The sequence below is a fragment of the Poeciliopsis prolifica genome, unplaced genomic scaffold (genome assembly GCF_027474105.1).
Source record: "Poeciliopsis prolifica strain line A6 unplaced genomic scaffold, Auburn_PproV2 SCAFFOLD025, whole genome shotgun sequence".
Classification (NCBI taxonomy): domain Eukaryota; kingdom Metazoa; phylum Chordata; class Actinopteri; order Cyprinodontiformes; family Poeciliidae; genus Poeciliopsis; species Poeciliopsis prolifica.
In genome coordinates this window covers 7,460,148-7,479,702 of record NW_026562400.1, presented here as the reverse complement: position 1 = coordinate 7,479,702, position 19,555 = coordinate 7,460,148, and the positions used below count along the sequence as shown (strand labels likewise).

At 35.9% G+C, this 19,555-nt stretch overlaps 3 protein-coding genes across 3 annotated transcripts; 2 read left to right on the top strand and 1 right to left on the bottom strand.

Moving 5' to 3' along the window:
• Positions 1-187: 187 nt before the first annotated feature.
• Positions 188-3,629, top strand: irgq2 (immunity-related GTPase family, q2). Its single transcript, XM_055047031.1, has 2 exons — positions 188-259; positions 1,177-3,629. The coding sequence occupies exon 2, from the start codon at positions 1,179-1,181 to the stop codon at positions 2,316-2,318; it is 1,140 nt and encodes a 379-aa protein (XP_054903006.1). The 5' UTR covers positions 188-259; positions 1,177-1,178; the 3' UTR covers positions 2,319-3,629.
• A 96-nt stretch (positions 3,630-3,725) lies between these two features.
• On the top strand, positions 3,726-12,551 carry si:dkey-24p1.1 (uncharacterized protein LOC556718 homolog). Its single transcript, XM_055047010.1, has 17 exons — positions 3,726-3,927; positions 4,529-4,666; positions 4,772-5,173; positions 5,689-5,985; positions 6,292-6,582; positions 6,820-7,092; positions 7,185-7,463; positions 7,559-7,846; positions 8,588-8,857; positions 9,017-9,268; positions 9,401-9,479; positions 9,568-9,643; positions 10,080-10,228; positions 10,424-10,484; positions 11,027-11,115; positions 11,198-11,255; positions 11,380-12,551. The coding sequence occupies exons 2-17, from the start codon at positions 4,612-4,614 to the stop codon at positions 11,590-11,592; spliced, it is 3,132 nt and encodes a 1,043-aa protein (XP_054902985.1). The 5' UTR covers positions 3,726-3,927; positions 4,529-4,611; the 3' UTR covers positions 11,593-12,551.
• A 93-nt stretch (positions 12,552-12,644) lies between these two features.
• LOC129370813 (B-cell receptor CD22-like) lies at positions 12,645-18,088 on the bottom strand. The gene is made up of 11 exons (XM_055047011.1): positions 18,002-18,088; positions 17,388-17,456; positions 16,919-17,287; positions 16,536-16,832; positions 15,723-15,980; positions 15,376-15,636; positions 14,500-14,766; positions 14,125-14,421; positions 13,943-14,033; positions 13,370-13,439; positions 12,645-13,176 (listed from the first exon to the last, which is right to left on the bottom strand). Exons 2-11 carry the CDS (start codon positions 17,431-17,433, stop codon positions 12,889-12,891), a joined length of 2,244 nt encoding a protein of 747 aa, XP_054902986.1. The 5' UTR covers positions 17,434-17,456; positions 18,002-18,088; the 3' UTR covers positions 12,645-12,888.
• Positions 18,089-19,555: the final 1,467 nt, after the last annotated feature.

The following is a 19,555-nucleotide window of genomic DNA, read 5'->3' as shown; positions in this document are numbered from 1 at the left end:
CTTTAATCTCAATACAAATTGAGCTGTTCAAAGGCTTTTTTAGGTGGGGACGTGGCTTCAGGTAAGTATTATGTGCATGCACAGTATGCATATATTGGATTTACCTAATGTAGGATTAAGGCTGAGCCAGTAGGATTAGAACGTTCCACTAGCTGGACGAAGACTTTAAATAGATCAGTCAGGTGCTGCAGTCTTGCAGAAGGAATCAGCACTGATAGCTAAATAAATCCAGGGAGCTGTTGCTGATTCCATTAGTCAGGTAAGTGTGTGAAATTTTTAAGACATAAAATTAGATAGTTTCGTTTTCAATGTGTTATTGTACAGGCTGTTTGTCACACAGGTTTTGTGAGGCTCAAACCATTTCTATGAAAGAACAGCAACATGTTGAAGTCAAGAAGATTAGGAATTTGCTAACTTTGCAAAATATTTAAAATCAACTTCATGATTTCATTGTATTCAGAGGGTTTATGCTACAGGATAATTTGGAACTGTTTGCTTATCTTTCAGTCCCTTTTGGCCAGGAACTGATTTGCAGGGGGAGAAGCAGGGGCAACTGCATCCTGCAGTAGAGGCCTGCCCCCAAAAAACTGTTGTTCTTAAAGTCCTAATTAAAAAAATTAATGAGTTGTTTATCCATAAGCAACTTATTGCCTTGAAGTTGAACATTAATTCAACAAAAATATATAACTGTAAATTGCAAATGTAGTGACCCTGCATCAAACAGTCTGCAAGCTGACGTCCAATTTGCAATAAATGAAATGTCGGCTAAAGGTGGCAGATTGTCATAGTTTAATACGTCCACTCATTGTTTCTCAATAATGGAGTGTATTTTTTCAGAGAATTAGCATATTTCACTCTTTAGCTTTAAATTACAATAAACACAAGAACAGTCCAATTTGCAATAATTGTCACTGAAGGTGACAGACAGTCCTATAATCAAACCTCTTCTACTGTTCTATATCTGAACTTTGGAGATATCTTTTATTTACCTCACTAATCATAATCTGAGCTACGTAGTGTGGAAAGATACCTTCACTTCTCATCAAGAGTGGTTCATGAAGGTTCATGTAAAAGGTTACACAGAACTATCAAGTGCAGATTTTATTATCTTAAATATGATATATATTGAATAATATATATATATATTAAGATATATATTTTATTATTCTCTCCCAGAAATGGCGGATGTCTTCAAAGGCTTAAACCTGATTGAAACTCTCAAAGAGTCAATGGAGAGCAACAAGTTATCTGACGTAAAGGAGGCCGTGGAAGACCTTCTCATCAGTAGGATAAACCTAGCTGTTGTGGGGGATCGTGGAGAAGAAAAAGTCTCCTTCATAAACTCCCTTCGTGGCCTTGGGCCTGAAGATGAAGGTTCAGCTCCTTCTCAGTCTCCTGTTGAACCAGAGGAAGTAGATGGCTACCCACATCCGAAACACCCTGACTTCCGACTTTGGGACCTTCCACCTGTCCCAGCCATATCCTCATTTGAACCAGAGGGATATATGAACAGATATAAGTTCCTTCGTTATAATGCTGTTTTTATGACATTCACACAGATAATACAACCCAACAGTGTGGATGTCTTTTTGGAGGCCCTTTCTCTGCAGCGACAAACAGTGTACTTTCTTCTCTTAACTTCTGTAAAAGAAACAGATAAGAGTCTGGAAGAAAAGAAGAAAGCCAGTTTGAAAGTACTGACATCACAGGGCGTAAAACAACCTAAAGTTTTCCTGGTTAAACCTTCCAATCTTGAGAAATTTGACTTTCCTGACCTCCTGTCACACATGGCCACAGACCTTCCTGAGATCCGAGCTCATGCCCTTCTGCTGGCTTTACCGACATTCACATTAAAAATGGTCACCCAGAAAAAGGAGGCATTTAAAGCACTCATATGGGCAGCTGCCTCCCTATCCGGCGGGATGTCAGCCATTCCTGTTCCCCTTGTGGCATCCATGGTGGACTCAAGCATTGCTGTGAGGATTTTGACAAAAGCCCAGTTATCTCTGTGCGTGGATGATGAATCGGTTGAGCGACTGGCTCGACAGCGGCACCTGGAGCCAGCAAGACTGAAAGAGCTGAGAACTTGTGTGTTGTCAGTGGAGGTCACTAAGGTGGAAGTTAAAAAAAGGCTTGCAGCAGCTGAGAAGGACTTGGCTACAGTTTCGTCAAAGTTAGTGGAAATGGCATTGCCTAGACACGCTCGTTCAGCCAGCCGCTCCTTCACTGCGATGTTGCAAGCTTTAAATGGTGCTATTGATGAAATGGCTGCTGATGCTGAGAAGATAGTGGCAGCTGCTTTGGGAGGGGAAAAATAAAAACAAACACCTGTGTATGTCTATTTCTGTTTCTATGCAATGTAATATCACTTTTATGTTTAAGGCTTTTATTTATGGATCAACAGATAGGTATTGAACACTTCAATGTTGTCTGTACTGAGTATACATGGCATTAAATTCACATCAGATGTTACCCATGTGGCAAAACTAATTACATAATTAATTTTTTGAACCTTGAAGGTGGTCTGACTTTTCTACTTTGATTCCAGCTGAATGATTCTAACAGCTTTTAGTTACTTTTATGACACCAATAAAGAGTTACTCAAGATCCGTGTTTGTCTTGCTGAAAGATCTTCCCTCGTTTCATCTTCAGATTCTTATTGTTCCGTCACACAGCATGATGTTCTCACTTCCAGACTTTTTAATGTTGGTACGGTGCTTTAGGAGCCCTCTGTGGCGTGCTGTGTGCAGTGATATCCAGAATCCAGTTTAATCATATTTATACTCTCAACTAATTAACTTTTCCTAGCATTTCTCTGCCTGGTCTAATAGCAAACAATAAAAAGCTTCAGCATTCTCTTTCTTTATTCAGCAGTGAAGTCTTACACATTCAGTGTGCAGACAGGCATTTACAATAATGTATAATTAAATGGTTTTATGAAAAACATTTAATGCAATTTTCTGAAGCCCTGGGAGTGATCTGTGGCAGATGGGTAACTCTTCTTATTTTTATATTTATTTGCTTTTTTCTTTGTCATCTTCCATAACAGGATCATTTCATTCAAACTGAAACTGTGTTCTTATGGCCTGAGGTTCACAGAAAAATTCAGACATTTAAAAATATATCTGTATCCAGTGTACCAGTGTGTATGAGCCATATAGAGAGTATTTGTATTACCTGCAGCTAAAACAAACCAAAATTAACTGGCATAAGGAAGCAAGATTGCTACATAAATACTGTTATTTGTCTGCTGTTGAACTTTCTGTGCTATTTTGCAGAGTTTTTCATCATGCATTCAATACTTACTCCGTGTGTCTCTTTGTAATTAGGCAGACTTTAATAACCAGTTGAATTAAGTTAATTTGGTTGAACTTAACTACTTGAACTTAATTGGTTCAAATAAGTTCAGCTGGTTAAGTTATATGAAGCAATTAAGTTACCCAGTGTTAACTTTTTTTTTTCTGACATGGTGTGACTTTGATGCCTACAACCATATTAAAATGGCATCATAAAGAAAAAAAACATTGTTAATGTGTTTAATTTTTACATTGAAGCATTGTGCTGGAATAATTTCAAAGTACGCATTTTGACTTGTGTGCAAGATCAATTCAAATTCTATTAAAGACTCGTAAAATAAACACAAATATTGCTCTGTACATATCATTGTAGATACTTTGATCAATGTTGCAGTATCAAACAAGCAGAGGAAGTGGGAGGAAATTTAACTGCGTGCGCACCAGAGCAAGAAAACTGAAAAAAGAAACAGTTTTGTTCAAACGTGCTGTGAAGAATCTGTGCTCTCCTGCTTGTGTGATTTTGGATGCAAATTCTTTAAGAATTCATGCGAACTGTGAAAACTTCCTTTTTTAAAGAACATTTTCATTTCACGAAGAGTGTTCTACATGCTGATAAAGTAGCTCATCTGAGGTAGGAACAAACTTTCCTTTTCCTTTTGTCTAAACATTATTTTACTTAGTTCCCTTTTCAATCAAGTTTGAATCATTTCTTGTGCTGAATGTAGAAAAAGTTTGTATTTTTTCTCAAACATTTTGATGGAGGTTTTAAAATATTTTAAAATATTTCTAATTTGAAATCAGCTTTTACCTGGAGAAAAAAAGTGACATATTTCACAGAAACTTTAGGGGCCTTTTTAACCACACTTCACATTTAGACATTTTGACATATGCTTTGTTAAATTTTGTACTTCAATTCTAAAGTTTTTTCTTTCTGTTTATATAAAACAAAGTATATGTGGAGACGTTCTCTTAATATTCATGTTGACGTGTTATGATTCTGCTTCAAATGCACGCAAAGGAAGAACATGCAAGCAGCACAATTATTTTACAAAAACATCCACCTCTGTCATGTACAAAATAAAACTATTTAACTTTCATTGTGTTTATATAATTATAACCACTGGATGCATCAGAAGGTAATGATTTTGAACCTGTTTTTATCCTTAATTTAAAATGAATACCTTAGCCGTTGTATCTTTGTAAATAAAATGTATTTCTTCATAATGCTCTAGAATGTTTCTAACATCAAGATCACAACCCTCTGGGACCTAGAAAGTGAACATAATACGGAAGAAAGAAAGTCACTCGGTGAAGCATGACAATGAACACTCTTTTTGTAAAGTGGGTGATATTTGTGACCCTGATAAATTGTACGTACACTTTTTTTCCCACATTGCACTTATATACTGATCATATAGTTTTGCTTATGGATTAAAGTTCCTTTCTTGTCTTTTCATTTTTATTTCTCTCCATAGCAGATTTTCATTATTGCCAAGAGATTGAATTCAATTTGATGAACACTGCTGAAACTGCTACTGAGGGATCCTGCATTGAAATCAAATGTAGGTCAAACACACGTATTTCCATGAATACAGATGCTAAGTGGTTCTGGATGAAGGATGCAAATTGGACAGAGGCCACAGGTTTTGTTGGGACCAACATTTTCAGCTCGAATGAAACCGAACATCCCGTCAGTCCAGAGTTTAAAAACAGAGTCAAGTATCTCAGCTCACCGACAAGTCAGAAGAGGGATTCATCAGAAGTGTGCAACATACTGATCTGCGATCTGAAGAAAACAGACAGCGGACAATATATGTTCAGATATGTTTGGAGAACCTTCAAATGGAGCACAAAAACTTTTAATCTAGCTGTCCAGGGTAAGTTTAGGAAAAAAAAAAACTTTTTCAGGATGTACAGAGAAAATCCTGTTGTGGTATTGTGATCAAATTGACCAAATTAGTGAGCTGAATAAAAAAAAACATTATTTTAACTTTTGACAGGAAATACAAATTACGTTATAAAAAGTTATAAAAAGAAGGTATCTTTTTTTTTGGCTTAGTTTTATGAAACTGGTATAACATTTGAAGTGAAAATTCTAACATTTTGGCTTTATCAGCAAAAAAAGTTGATTTTGTGATTAATTTAACTTTAAAAGTCTAAGGATAAATTCAGAGATTATTTCTACAAAGATATGGAGAAATCAATATATCTGAAGCTTTAAATCTGCCAACAGGATTCCGTGACAGTTTTGATAAAAAGCCAGAGGACCAACAGCAACTGATTTTAATGATTTTATGAGTTTATGTCATCAAAATCATGTCTTAAATATTATTTATATTAGTCACAATTTATCTTCAACTGTTTATTAACAAATTGATGTGTTTATTTCCAGAAAACCCATGCCTTATCACGTTTAGCCAACCACCGGCTGTGATGACGAATAATAAAGTGACACTCACATGCTCTACATCCCTTTCATGCAATTCTGACCTTCAAATTGACAATCTGGAGCAGCGGCCTTTACCAAAATTCTTAAGTTCTCACACGATTGCGAATAAAAATGAAACAACCAAAAGCACCAACCTTAGCTTTACTGCCATCTGGGAGGATGATGGGAAAGTGTTTTCATGCCAAACATCAGAAAACAAGAGCAAATATTTGATCCGGACTGCAACCCTGACTGTAGAATGTAAGTCCAAATAACTCCTTTCAAGCCACAACTCATTTTGCTGGAGAGACTTGATTCTTTTTTTTTTTTATAAATAAACAATTTATACCAAATAAATTATGCCATTATGTGGAGGTACACTGCTGTTCCATTTAGCGTGAACAAGTTGTGTTTATCTACTTGATTTACTAAGTGTATAGGTACTTGCTGACTTTTCTAGTAACTTTAAAGTTTTCAGACTCAGGTTCCATCTATCATTTGTGTGAGCTATAAATGTTTGCTATGTGTGGATTTATTTTTCTTCTTGTCATGTCTTGGTTGAAACAGATTCCCCTAACACAGTACTTGCTACGATGAGCCCCAGACACGTAAAGGAAGGAGACACTGTGACTCTGACGTGCTCTTCTAATGGAAGACCCGATGTCACTTTCTCTTGGTTTAAAAATGACAAAGAGCTTCATGTTGAATCAGCTAATCTCATTAAAAAAGGCAAACAGAGTCAAGAAGCTCAACTTAATTTTACATCAATTAAAGAATCAGCTAGTGGATCTTACTTCTGCCAAGCTCAGAACCACCATGGGACTAAAACGTCTGACAAATTCCAAATTGATGTGCTCTGTGAGTATTTTTTTGATTTATATAAATATTTTTTTCATGGCTTTTTATCTATGGTGTTAGTATACAACCGTAGCTTGTATACTAACTCTAGTAAACATTTGCAGTTATATTTTTAAACAAAATATTGCGTAAGAAAGTAAATATTCATATATTTATTGCAAATTTGACATTTATTTTGGTTAGGTAAGGAGTGGCTGTAAAGAAAATAAAACAAACAAATATCTATTTTCTCTGTAGATCCACCTTCAGTTCATATCCAAATAAAATATCTGACCGGAAGAGACTACTCCGACATAAGAGAAGGGGACAAGATTACACTCATTTGTAATGTAAACAGAAGCAATCCACAACCAAGAGAGTTTATTTGGTTTAAAAATACACAACATGTTGGGTATCAGAAGGAATATATTTTCTCCAGCATCAAACCAGAAGACAGCGGCATTTACCAATGTACAGCCGAAAACAGTATTGGCTCAGGAAAATCAAACCTTTCTCAGCTGAACGTTCAATGTGAGTTTTACTCTTTCAATTGTACACTAGTATGTTCTGTGAAACTCTATTTAAACATCTGAAAATCTGCCTTTTTTGTGTATTTTGTTAAGACAAGCCACAAAGCAAGGTTTATTCTACCAGTGCCACAGATAAAGTCAAAGTGAACAGCTTCCTTAGATTTACCTGTGACACCAAGGCAAACCCAGAGCCCTGGTTCTCCTGGTACCGTTATAAACAGTCCGACCCCGACAACAGGACACCACTGAATACTATAAAGAATATAACTTTAGAGAGAGTTCAAAGAACAGACGAAGGCTGTTACATATGCAATGCAAGCAACACAGTTGGCAGAGGGAGTTCCAGTCAACCCAAGTGCATTCAAGTACTTTGTAAGTAATTGTGTTGATTTGTGAAATTGGGTCACATCCATCTTAATACAGACCACAATACAAGATCATCTTTCTGCTGTTTTTTTTCTCCACAGTTCCCCCCACCAACATCTCTCTGTCTATGGTTTCTAAAGTTACAGAAGGCCAGGCTGTAACAATCACCTGTAATGCTGAAAGCTTCCCTTCGTCAACATTTGAGTTGCGAAAATCTTTCGCACCAGACCGTCCATCCTCAGAATATTTTTTTTCTCAACCTGCTAATGAACAAAACTCTTTCACCCACACATTTAATGTAACTTCAGCCCACGCAGGGTTGTACACCTGCATTGCATCAAACAGCGAAGGAAGCAACAGCAGCAACCAGAGGAAACTGGAGGTTGAATGTGAGTCATGTTGTGATTAACGCTATTCTGAACATCAAAGCCTTTTAGTTTACTTTAGAAGCATTTCCTGAATCTCTGGTGAAAGAAAGTTGCTTTTTTTCTAGTTTCTAACCAGTAAGGTATTCAAACTGTACATGTGTATGCATTTAATTGTTAAAGAACCCAGAGTATCAAACTGTATTACAAGTATCACTGGTGGTACTTGCAGTGGTAATCAAGAGAAATTTTGAAATGAATCACATATAAGGTTGATGATCAAGTTGTCTAAGCCCACTGATGTTTGCTCCATACAGAACTATTTAAATGAGAAATGTTATGAAATGTATATTGATAAATCACTGTAGCAGATGTCTGTGACACCTTTCTCCCTGCAGATAATGCTTGATTTAATCATGCAGCATGTTGGATTATAAAGCAGACGAACAAGAAAAAAATACATTTCTTTAGTGGGATTTTGTTATCTGAGGACATTTTATTTAACTTCTTGACTTAAAATATAAAAATCGAGTAAGAACTGAATGCACTATTAAACCGCATCCTTCTGCCTAACACAATGAAAATTAATAAGAACACTATTATTACTCTCCTGTCTTTTTGAAACACATGAAAATGCAAATTTTCAAGTCGTGTTGCAAAATGTTTCTCTGAGGTTGTAGTTTTTAAGAAAGATTTGTGTTCTCATATCTAAAGATCTAAGTAAACTTGACCCTTTCAATTTTTCCATTTCTGACCCACATTCAGATGCTCCCAAAGATGTGAGAGTAGAACCTAAACCTGGAGAAAATGTGAAAGAAAATGAGTCATTTTCATTAACCTGCACTGCCCATTCCAATCCTCAAATAACTCAGGTTAAGTGGATAAGAAGGAATAACAGCAAAAATGACATTATTGTAAGCACTGAGAGGACCTTCACTGTACATTCTTCTAAGCCCTCTGACAGTGGGCTTTACATCTGTGAAGTCCAAAATGTCATTGGAAGTGGGAAATCACAAGTGAATATTAATATAAAATGTGAGTATGAAACAAAACCCAAGAGTATATTTTAATGTAAAAGGCAGATGAAACATCACCTGCCTTGATTTCATCCCTCCTTCTTCCTTTTAGCTCCATTTATTCATTTTCTTATGCTAAAAATAACCCTGTGATTTTCTTATTAAATCTTGCTGTTAGATGCACCAAAATGGACGATAATCATTAAAGGAGAAGAGCAAAAGCACCAAGGGGGACGGCGTTCTGTGATACTTAGCTGCAGCAGTTACTCCTATCCTCCTGCTAATTATAACTGGTACAATAAGACAGATAACACACATGTTTCTAGCAAGCAGAACTTAACGGTGTACTCCCATCAAGCAGGGGAGTACTACTGTACTGCCAGAAATGAGATGGGTCAGATCAAGTCGGACTCAGTGAGCCTGTTTGATGGTAAGTAAAATTTGGAGGGTACAATCCTTTGTGCTCATTGCTCTTTTCTTTAAAACAGTACAAAACTACGGAAATCATTTCCAGTTATCTGAAATCTGTTTGAAGCTAATGCTCCATCTTTTGCAACCTCAGACACATTTATGAAGATTATGAAGGTTGTTGGCTGGCTTTGCTTGATCCTCCTCATCATAGGCCTAATTTTGTTGTACAGGTAAAAAAGAAAAAAAAGAGAGAATTAAAAATATTTTATTAAAAATATTACAAGAAGTAATTATATATGAATTTAACTTTATTTTCAGGCACAGGATGAATAAAGCAAATCGACAAAGGACAACAAATAGAAGGTCCTGCTGTAATCTTTCGCTTATAATTCAGGTATTTTTATATTTCTGCTGAAATATTTTAAGCTATACAGAAACACTTGTATTCTATGTTTGCGTGCATGTATTAACAGAGGCTGTTGTGGAAGTTCTGCTAGGATTTCATTTTTCCAAAAGACCCACTTATTAATCTTTAAAAGAGTATCAAAATGATAAACACCAGCAGATATCTCAGAATAACAATGAAAAGAAAACATATACTAAGTGTACATTGTTAGGCACCAGCACCCCATCCCCCCACAAAGAGGCACAAGGGTGTGCAGAAAATGAATGGAAGGATGATGCCAGATAAAAGCTCTGCAAACCATTCTGGCCCAGAAACTAACGCTTTATATTCACTGAAAAAAGCAATGGTTACAGGCATCTATTTGTGGTCAGATGTAGAAGTAGCGACACCTGCCTTATTTCCCCCTTCCTCTATTGTCTTTCAGGGTTTCTGTAGCTTGTGCCAAAGGCCTAAAAGGAGAAATGCAAGAAATGCGAATATCTTAACAGATACCTCTAGAAGCAGAGATGACTTATTGCCACAGCAACACTGCCGTCCAAAGGCTCAGCATGAACAGCCTCGTCCAGACGTCACGTAAGAGCAGCCTCACGCTGTCTCCACACAGAACAACAGACATTGTGTTTTACAGAGAGACATGGCTGTTACTCCTCTAGGAAAATAATCTGTTTACAATCTCACAGATACAGAATGCATGGAACAACAAGTGTCTTCTAGTAAAATAGACCGTCAGCCAACGTGTGTTTTTTTTTCCTTGTTCTTGTCCTGCAGGTCTACTTCCCATCATGTTAACGTTGTTCATTCTACAGTCAATGTTCCATATGGAAAACAAGTGAGTCAAGTTAACTTCTAGCAGAGAACTAAAATATTTTCAGTGACTAACTAGGTAAACTAATTTCAAATTTAAATTTCAAAAAATATATTTTTTAGCTCCAATAAATATGCATTGATAACTTCTTTTTATGTGGAAAGATCATACATTTCTAATAACTGTAACTTCTTCAAAGTGGAAAGATCATGAAAATGTAGATTTAAACCACAAACATCAGTGAAGGGAAATGTTTTTGGGTAATTTTATGTAATTTACCACTGAGCAGAAGATTTCTAATGATAGGAAATCTAGTATTAGAGTTCATTTGATTCCGGAGCCCTTCTTTCATTTTAAAACAAGTCTTAATCTGTGTAAAGACGCCAGTAAAGCAGCTGCTTATGTGTTGTAGCTGTGTTCTCGCTGCTCATCTGGTCAATAATATTTGCAAAAACAGTAATTATTCACTAATCTCAGCACAGAATAATGAACCAACTTACTGCCTCTGTTTTACTGTATGAATGAACACATTCAGTCACTGCTGCCTTCTGTCTGCATCTGTTCAGGCTCCATCTGCACAAAGACCTGGAGGAAGCCAGCAAAAATGCACGGATGACTCTCTCAACTATGCTTCTCTACACTTTCAGAAAAAGAAGTGAGCAAAAGTATTTTTAGTTTTCATTTTTTGTAAATAAATATATAAATATACAACATTATAATGATGTGGGGGTTTTCAGGAAAGAAGAAGTAGAGTCTGTCTATTCACAAGTGTCTGAGCCAAATCCATACAAACAGGTCAGCAATCTCTTTGCATGAGAAATAACTACAATGCAGAACAAATATGTGAAAAAGTTCTGTTTCTGGTGATCATGAAACCCAACTACTGTTCAATTCTAAAATGTTTCTGTCTTTGCTTTAGCAAGCACAGAAAAAACTGGAGGACTACGAGAACATCAACATGGTATCACCAATCAAAGTTCCATATAATTTTGATGATGACTCAGAGACCAGTGATGAAGAGGAGGTCAGCTATACTCAGGTGGACATTATTCCAAAACCTTCCGGCCAGACAGACTCAACAGACTCCAGCACCTCTGAGGATGAGACTCAGTACTCTGATGTCAAACTGTGATTCAATACACTCTTTAAAATCCCACTGGGAGCTGTAAACCATCATCTTTTTAAGAAGATATGCAAATATTCAATTCACAGATTCAATTTGTGTGCAATAATAAATTATTAGAAGTGATAAGGAACTGAATAGCGTTCCATTTGTAAATAACATGTATAGTGTCAGAAAAAAAAGCCCCTCTACTAATTTCTTCTGTTCCTACTTTTTGTCACACAGATTTAAGGTTATTGAAAAAATTAAATAAAATAAAGAAAATAATAATAATAATATAATTTGTCTTATTAAAGAAAAAAAGCTATCAGAACTAAGCTTACCCCATGTGAACATAGGAAACCACATTTTCCAACCACGAATGAAATGTAAATGCACATAACAAGGTCTTAAGATGTGACCTGCAGATGGAAAATATGTTTAATAAAATATTATTGACTATATGAATGTAGCTAAAAGATTAAAAAAGTAGCCTCTACCAGAAGCAACTCAAGAGCAGTCCCCGACATCTGTCTACAAAGAGCTATAAAGTTATATGTAAGGATTTGTGACTCCAGCAAACCACAGTAAGAGCCATTATTCACAAACAGATGAAAGATTTTCATGAACTTTCCCAGAAGAGACGAAAGTTACTTTGATGACTTTGGTCATCTACTGTTCAATTCTAAAATGTGTGCCAAGATTAACACAGCATTTCAAAGAATGAACATAAAACCAACAGGCAAAACTGGCGGTGATAGTGTACAAGTCTTGGCCTGCTTTAATGGTTCAGGATATAGAGAACAAATCTGTAAGGTGGCAAATACTTTTTCACAATATATGAATAGGTTGAGCTTTAACAAAAATGTAATTCTGTATACAAGAAGCTAAAAACTGAGACTGCTATTTATATTTCAAAGCTATGCTATATTTACAATGATGAGGCTTGTGTCTAATGTATGCAAACTGAAAAAAGATATTGTATTGTATGTTTGTTTTTACACTGTAAAGAACATTTTATTTAGCAACACATGTAAATGTAATAAAAAAAACATACAAAGTCATGAAAAATATTTAGCAAATCTCTCTTTGTTGCTTTTATTTTGGACAGGAGTTTTAATAAAGAAACAAAATTATTAGTTATTAGTAAAATGTAGTATTAAGCAAACAGTTGCTTTACAAATATGACTTATTATTGTTAGTCATTGTTGTTATAATTTTCTAACATCATTGTAAGGTTAAATATTCAGAATCAAATCATTCAGAATCATGTTGAACTAAAACTGAAGTCCAGGATTTTGTTCTCTGCTACAAATCTACTTAAAATTAAGCAGTGACCATTTCACCGACCTCCTCTGTAAGATTATTATCCCCTTTTCCTTGTCCAAAGGAAGTGTCTGAGAAATGTCCTTGCTGTTTTGTATCTGCATCATCACTTTCTCTGGACTGGACGCGGATCTCAGCATACTCAGCTGTCTTTGACTCCAGTCCTCTTATAGCACCATCTCCAAGCTCACCTTCTGATCTGGCCTGCAGTTTAGCAAAATCCACATTGACATAGTTAAGGTGCTCTTCCGTGTCTTCTTCCAACTCTTTCACTGGGGAAGAACTGACCTAGAAAAAGACCAGAGTACAATAAATGGAAGTGAAATCACTTGCATTCATTTAAGGAAGTTCAGGAGTATGAAGGGCCTCAATAAAATGTTCTGTTTCACCACAGAGTTAGTTTATGCATGGATCCCTTCTGGTTTTACCTGTAACCTAATGATTGTTTATTAGTCAGGATTCTGCAAAAATCTAGACTCACCACATTGGTGACTAAACATTCTTCTGTTTTCATCAACTCCTTGTTGAATGAAAAGCTGTCTTTTCTTCTCCTACAACAAAAGAAAAATCCTGTTTATAGGAGGACTAAGAAGAAATTTACTTAAACTGACTCAGTATACATAAAGCATGCCCAAAATGTAATTTTACAGTGTTATGAAGTTTACATGATCTGGATGTACTTGACAAAAATTGACATATGACATATTGACATATCGATACATATGACATATGTATCGATTTTAAAACTGTTTTTGGTCAAAAAGAAAAAACAACTTTTATAGAAAACATTTTCAGACAGCAACATGCATCTACAAAGTTGGTCATATCTCAGGTCAATAATGCTGTCATAGTTCTCTATCAATTTCTTGGAAATTAAATACTTTATTTCATATGTTTAGAAAAGCAACTAGGAATAGTAAGAATAAGAATAGCACAAAACAAACAAATTGGTAACAGTGGATAAAATAATTGTCATTATGTGACAATAGTCTTGAAATGAACACGTCTTTCACTGTTATGATAGTTCTGTTAATTTGAATTTTTTTTTTTTCACCTGCAAAAAAAGATCAGCAGTGGGATGCAAATGACCATCATCCCAAGTGCGCCAGCTGCTGATCCGATCAGCAGAGACACAACGTCAACGCCTGAAAATCCAAAACAAACTTTGTTAGATGACAAATAAAAGAGATAAATGACACATCAAAGAAATAAATGCAGCATCTTAAAGTTTCCCACCCAGCTGAGTTTCACTGGAGGAAACATTATAAGCCAGACTGTCTGAACCCAATGAGTTCCTGCTGATGCACATTAAAGTTGGCGTGTCTGCATTCAGACGGTACAGAGTGATGACACTCCTCATGGTCCCATGTCCCGTGATTATCTCCCTTACTGGGATGTCAGCTGAGTGATTGACAGGTTCTCCAGCCAGTTCCCAAACCAGGGAAGGAAGCGGGTTACCCTGACTGTGGCAGGAGCATCTGAACTGTGATAATATTCTAACGCAGCGAGAAGACGATAGGATTTCTGGAGAATCTGAAAACAAAGATAAGATATGATTTGCTGGAGAAAATTCTGGGATAATTTGAAATATTTTATGGATATCAACCTTACATAGGACATCAACAGTGACGAGTTCTGAGTATTGAGATCCATAAATATTTTGTGCTTCACAGTAATATAGATCTTCTGAGAGTTTGGTCACATTGAAGGTGAAATCCCGCTCTGATCCAACAACTTCCTTTTCTCTTCCAGCAGCTCGGAACCAGGTAACGTTAGCTACAGCTGGATTGGCGACGCTGGAGCAGGTCAGAGTCACAGAGCCGCCGTCAGGAACCGGACCAGAGGGGTCGGCAGACACCGTGGTGTTTTTAGGGGAATCTGAAAGAAATCCGTTGATTTTATTTTAATGTACTGCATTGCTTTCTTATGGGAAATGTAGATTCAATCGAGTTGGAAAATAAAATTTTGAGTTGGCCTTGGTGGTTGCAAATCACTTTCAAAATATTTTACTTGATAATTTCTTCTTTCTAATTGAAAAGGTACATAGAAGTGCATCTAAAAATGACTTTCAAATATATCAAATATGTTTCAAGCATTTTTCCATGGAAATGAAATTTTATGGTATTTTATGTGTTTCTTACATAAAATTAAGATAGTACACTCCATGCTTTGGTAAGATGACGAAAGGAAAAGAAAAACATCCTAATCAGGGGACCGACCAAACAAAATGTTTCCACATAAGTCTGAACATTTGTACAAGTGCACAGCAGAGTCAGTCAGACACAGTGAGGGTTCTGAGGTTGTCACGCAACATGACAATGTGTCACTGTCCATGATCCAGACTTTTATTGTGAATGAGTCTTGGCTCTACTTCATGTTTGGGTTTTCACAGCTGGACATACAGTAGAGCCATAATCCACACAATGTACTGCTCTGTTTCTTGTTAGGACTGTAGCTCAACATTTTTTCTTAGTTGCATAAACTCACATTGAATATCTAGTTGAGTCTTTGCTGAAGCTTCTTCTCCCAGCTCATTTTTTGCAGAGCAGCGATAGCCACCGCTATGGCTGGGATCAATATTGTCTAAAACCAAGACTGGGCCGGTCTCCTGATCCACTTCACCATCTCGGTACCAGGTGTAATTAGTCACTGGAGGGTTTGAACGGCTTCTACATATCAGAGACACAGAGCTGCCCTCTACGACTGGACCGGATGGTTCAACAAGAACTGTTGTGTCCTTTGGAGAAACTGCAAATACAAACAAGAATCAGTCAGTTTTGTTTTAGGTTGTGGGAATACTATGTTGTGTCTGTATGTGTTTTACTCTGACTTACACTGCACATCTATAGAAGTGATGGAAGAGTTCTGGCTTCCCAATCCATTATCGGCTTGACAGAAAAACTGCCGGTCAACTTCTGTTGCTGTGGTGGAAAGTTTATTCTTAAATCCAACTGCTTCCACTTGCTCACCATTAACTTTGTACCAGGTGTAGTTGTCCACCTCTGGATTTGCATTGGTGCTGCAGCTCAAAATTACCAAACTGCCCTCTAATACTGGACCAGAACCACTGACTGATGTGTTGCGTGGAGGGTCTGGAAGGAAGTGAGAAATAGGAAATACAAAATCGACTACATATACATGTTGATAATATGGTGTTTTTGGTAATAATAACTATTCCTCTTTTTACATCCCTATACCAACAAACCATTAAAAAGTTTGTTGGTAAAACCTTTTTCATGAATTACTTTGCTTTGAAACTGGAGATGATCCAATAAATTTGTGATCCATGGATCTTTGTGCGCCCTTAAGGAAAATGCAATATCCACCTAATCAAAAAGGTATGACTGACAGTATCTTTCATTTAGATAAAACTGATAAAACTCCAAATTGGTAGGTTATTATTCCTACTTTTATAAACACAATTCACTCTAGATTATATTTTGAATTAAAGAAAAATAAAACTGTTCACAAATGGATAAATAAGCTGTGATGTCTTTCATTTCTTGTTTTTTATACTGAAAAATGAACTCAAGATTTTTAAACAATTTTTCTCACTCTGTAATGTCACTTTTTATGCATGACTTCAGATTTATAAGCCGACAAAATATTTCTAAATAGATTGCAGTCAAAACCAGAAATATACTCACAAAAAACGTGTATAGTCAAACTTCTGTCATAGACAAGGTCACTGTACCCAACTTGTCTGTTGTAAGCAGCACTGCAGGAAAATTTCTGTCCATGGTGGAGGTAAGAAACATCAAAGTTCATGACAGAGTTTAAAGATTTTGCATCCATATTCTCCTCGATGTCCCCTAAACTGGGTGTCCATGTCACAAGTGGAGGAAGAGTAGGACAGGGGACAACAGCTGAACAATTCAAGGAAACTGCAGTGCCTTCTTCAACTTCCAGCCTAGGGGGAGTTATGGTTGGCTGGGGGAGTGTATCTAAAAACATAAGACAATAAGAAAAAGCTGCGGGTCATAAAGAAAAAAAATATAGCTTTTCATGGTTAAGCCTCAACTAAACAGACCTTTAGTGGTGATACGAACACTTTTTCTAAAGTTAAATTTCAGTGAGTTGTCACACTGCAATCTGAAGTAATAGTTGTCATAGTGGTTAGATGGCAGGTTGGTGAAGATGGTGGTGCAGTCTTTGTCACGCAGATTCCCAGTCAGGTTTCCCTGCAGGAGATTTAAGCTCATACTCGCTCCAGTCAGGCTGGAATCAAACACCTGCGTTTGGCTCCAGCTGCCTCTCTTCCATATGGCTTTACATGACTGGTCCAGGTGTTGATCCCATTCAGAAGGCAAGCTGAAAGTGCAGGGGATGATCACACAGGATCCACTCAGCCCTTCTACACTCTGAGGCATGAAGACTGACCATTGCTGGCAAAAGATGCCTAAGAAAAAACAATGGGTCCATCAACATAGGTTCAACAACTGCAAGGTTTCAACAAAAGAAAAACTTTTATTAAAAACATGTAATATGAAAAATCTTACCTTGAAATGAAAAATATATGAACAAAAGTTTTACAATGATCATCATTGGTTTTGTTCACGTTATTGAACCTAAAATGAAGTAGTGGACAGAAAAGTATCGAATTAAAAAAATTGTCTTATTTTTTTGTTATTAATTTCCAAGTAACTGAAATAAAAGTAAGGATTAGCATTATTAATTCAGATGTTTATATCAAAGCATTGCAATAATAATACTGTGTTACATTAATCTGTTTGTTTTAGTCTGATAATTGTCTTTCATAGGGAGCCACACCAAACTTTGTTTTACAAAATAATCAAAAATAACAATTGAGTTATCAAAACCTTTAATTGCTTACAATGAGATTTGGGCAGAATTATGTTTACTTTGCTAGAATCTGCCCACAGATGTTACAAAAATGGTTCTCTTATAATTAAATTTTTAATAAATAAATACAAAAACATTCAGTAAAATACTATGTCAAATCCAAAATTAACTTTGGTGGTATTTAGCAAAGTTTTTCTATAAAAACAGAAGAGGATAAAGCTATTTCACTTTACTAGCGAGTTAAAAAAAGACTGTACTACTTTATATGTATTTAGTGGAATCTAATATTGAAACAAATTCAGAGATTTACCAGAATTGACTTTGTGATGTTTCCAATTCAGCGAGTGAGTCTTGCCAGTCTCCTTACGTGTCTGTCTGGACGAGACATGCAGCTGTGCTACGAGACACTGGCAACCAGAAAACAACAGGGTTTTGATACAGAGTCCACTGGCTGACACATTTTCTTCAAAGCTGATTTTTTTTTTCCCCAGCAAAACATAATTCTGACATAATATTATCAGCAGTGAGAGAAAGTAGAAAGAATGAACCTCACTCAAAAAGAAACTGTAGGACAGATAAACCTTATAAATTACGATAAAGCAGAGCAGTTAAAATCTAACAATGATACAATGGAAGTTTAAAAATTAAAACTTATATTTCAGCAAGACAAGGTACAACAATGGTCAATAAATTAGGACTTGCTTTCCGATGGAGTTCATTTGTCAAATTAAGTTCTTTTTTGAAAATAATCTGTAATCTGGCATTAAACATATTTTTCATCAAGCTAACATTTCCGCTTATGAAGATTTTTTTTTGTTGATGTAACATTTTAATCTGAAATGTCTTTAGCTGTAAGTGGAACAGAAACAACAGTTTGAAAATAGTCTGTGAAATTAATTTATATAATCTGTTTCAATTAGTGAGTAGAAGTACTTAAATTAACTCAATTTTCATCATTATTAGTATGACTATAACTGCTGACCTACAAAATACACATATTTCACAAAGAGAAAGTATGTTAAATACCTTTAAATATGTGAGCAGCAATTGTCAGAGAGGATGGGTTCAAAGGAAATACAAACAAAAGGAAGAAAATTTCAAAAGCTTGCATGATTGAGGTCAAAAGATTTAAATTCACGTCAGCAAGAATCTTAAAAAAACAACAGGAAATTGCTTACAGGAAAATGATTTCTTAACGTGTGCAATAACGTGAGGAAGTTCTCAAAAGATCAGGAGTTTCACAATTTATCAAACTGATGTACCTTTATATTGCTACTTTCACACTCAAATTAGTGCCAGCAGAAATATGAGGATTTAGTTAGAAAAAAACTCACTTCTGTCTACATATGACTTTATTAATAATTTTGCATGTCACAGTGAAAACCTAAACATGAAAAAAACAACTGCCTGTTGACAGAAGTATCAGGTTCTATTTAGGTAGGAATACTGTAGTTTTGGTTAAACTATGTTTGGATTTACAAGCTTCTTCTAAATGTGACTGTCTAAAGAAATTGGGTGAACTAGAGTGCTCCCCAGTATGGAGGGAGAGTTGAAGAAAAAAAGAAAAACATTCAGGGCAGTCTTGAGTGATGGCTTAAGATGGCTGGTTGTCAGAGTTAAGGGTTTATCAAACATGCATCAAAGAATCAAAGTAATACTCCAGGTATATGTTGATGAGGGAACAATATTACAACGCTATATAAAGCTAAAAAGTAATTTTACATAAATCCCCCTTTAATCTACTGGTATGTATTCACAAAACAGTGAATACTCAGTCAGGCTGAGTATTGATGCTGACCCTGCCCATTCTTTAGTTATCACAGTCAACTCCACCGTCCCCAGATCATATTAAGGCATATCTATG

Bases quoted from the DNA above. Each gene is read 5' to 3' on its own strand.
- irgq2 (XM_055047031.1), top strand. From the start codon at position 1,179: ATGGCGGATGTCTTCAAAGGCTTAAACCTGATTGAAACTCTCAAAGAG.
- si:dkey-24p1.1 (XM_055047010.1), top strand. From the start codon at position 4,612: ATGACAATGAACACTCTTTTTGTAAAGTGGGTGATATTTGTGACCCTG. The intron at 7,093-7,184 runs GTGAGTTTTACT...TATTTTGTTAAG, and splicing joins TTCTCAGCTGAACGTTCAAT to ACAAGCCACAAAGCAAGGTT. The intron at 7,464-7,558 runs GTAAGTAATTGT...TTTTCTCCACAG, and splicing joins CAAGTGCATTCAAGTACTTT to TTCCCCCCACCAACATCTCT.
- LOC129370813 (XM_055047011.1), bottom strand. From the start codon at position 17,433: ATGATGATCATTGTAAAACTTTTGTTCATATATTTTTCATTTCAAG. The intron at 17,288-17,387 runs GTAAGATTTTTC...GTTTTTTCTTAG, and splicing joins CATATATTTTTCATTTCAAG to GCATCTTTTGCCAGCAATGG. The intron at 14,422-14,499 runs GTAAGGTTGATA...CTTTGTTTTCAG, and splicing joins CGTCACTGTTGATGTCCTAT to ATTCTCCAGAAATCCTATCG.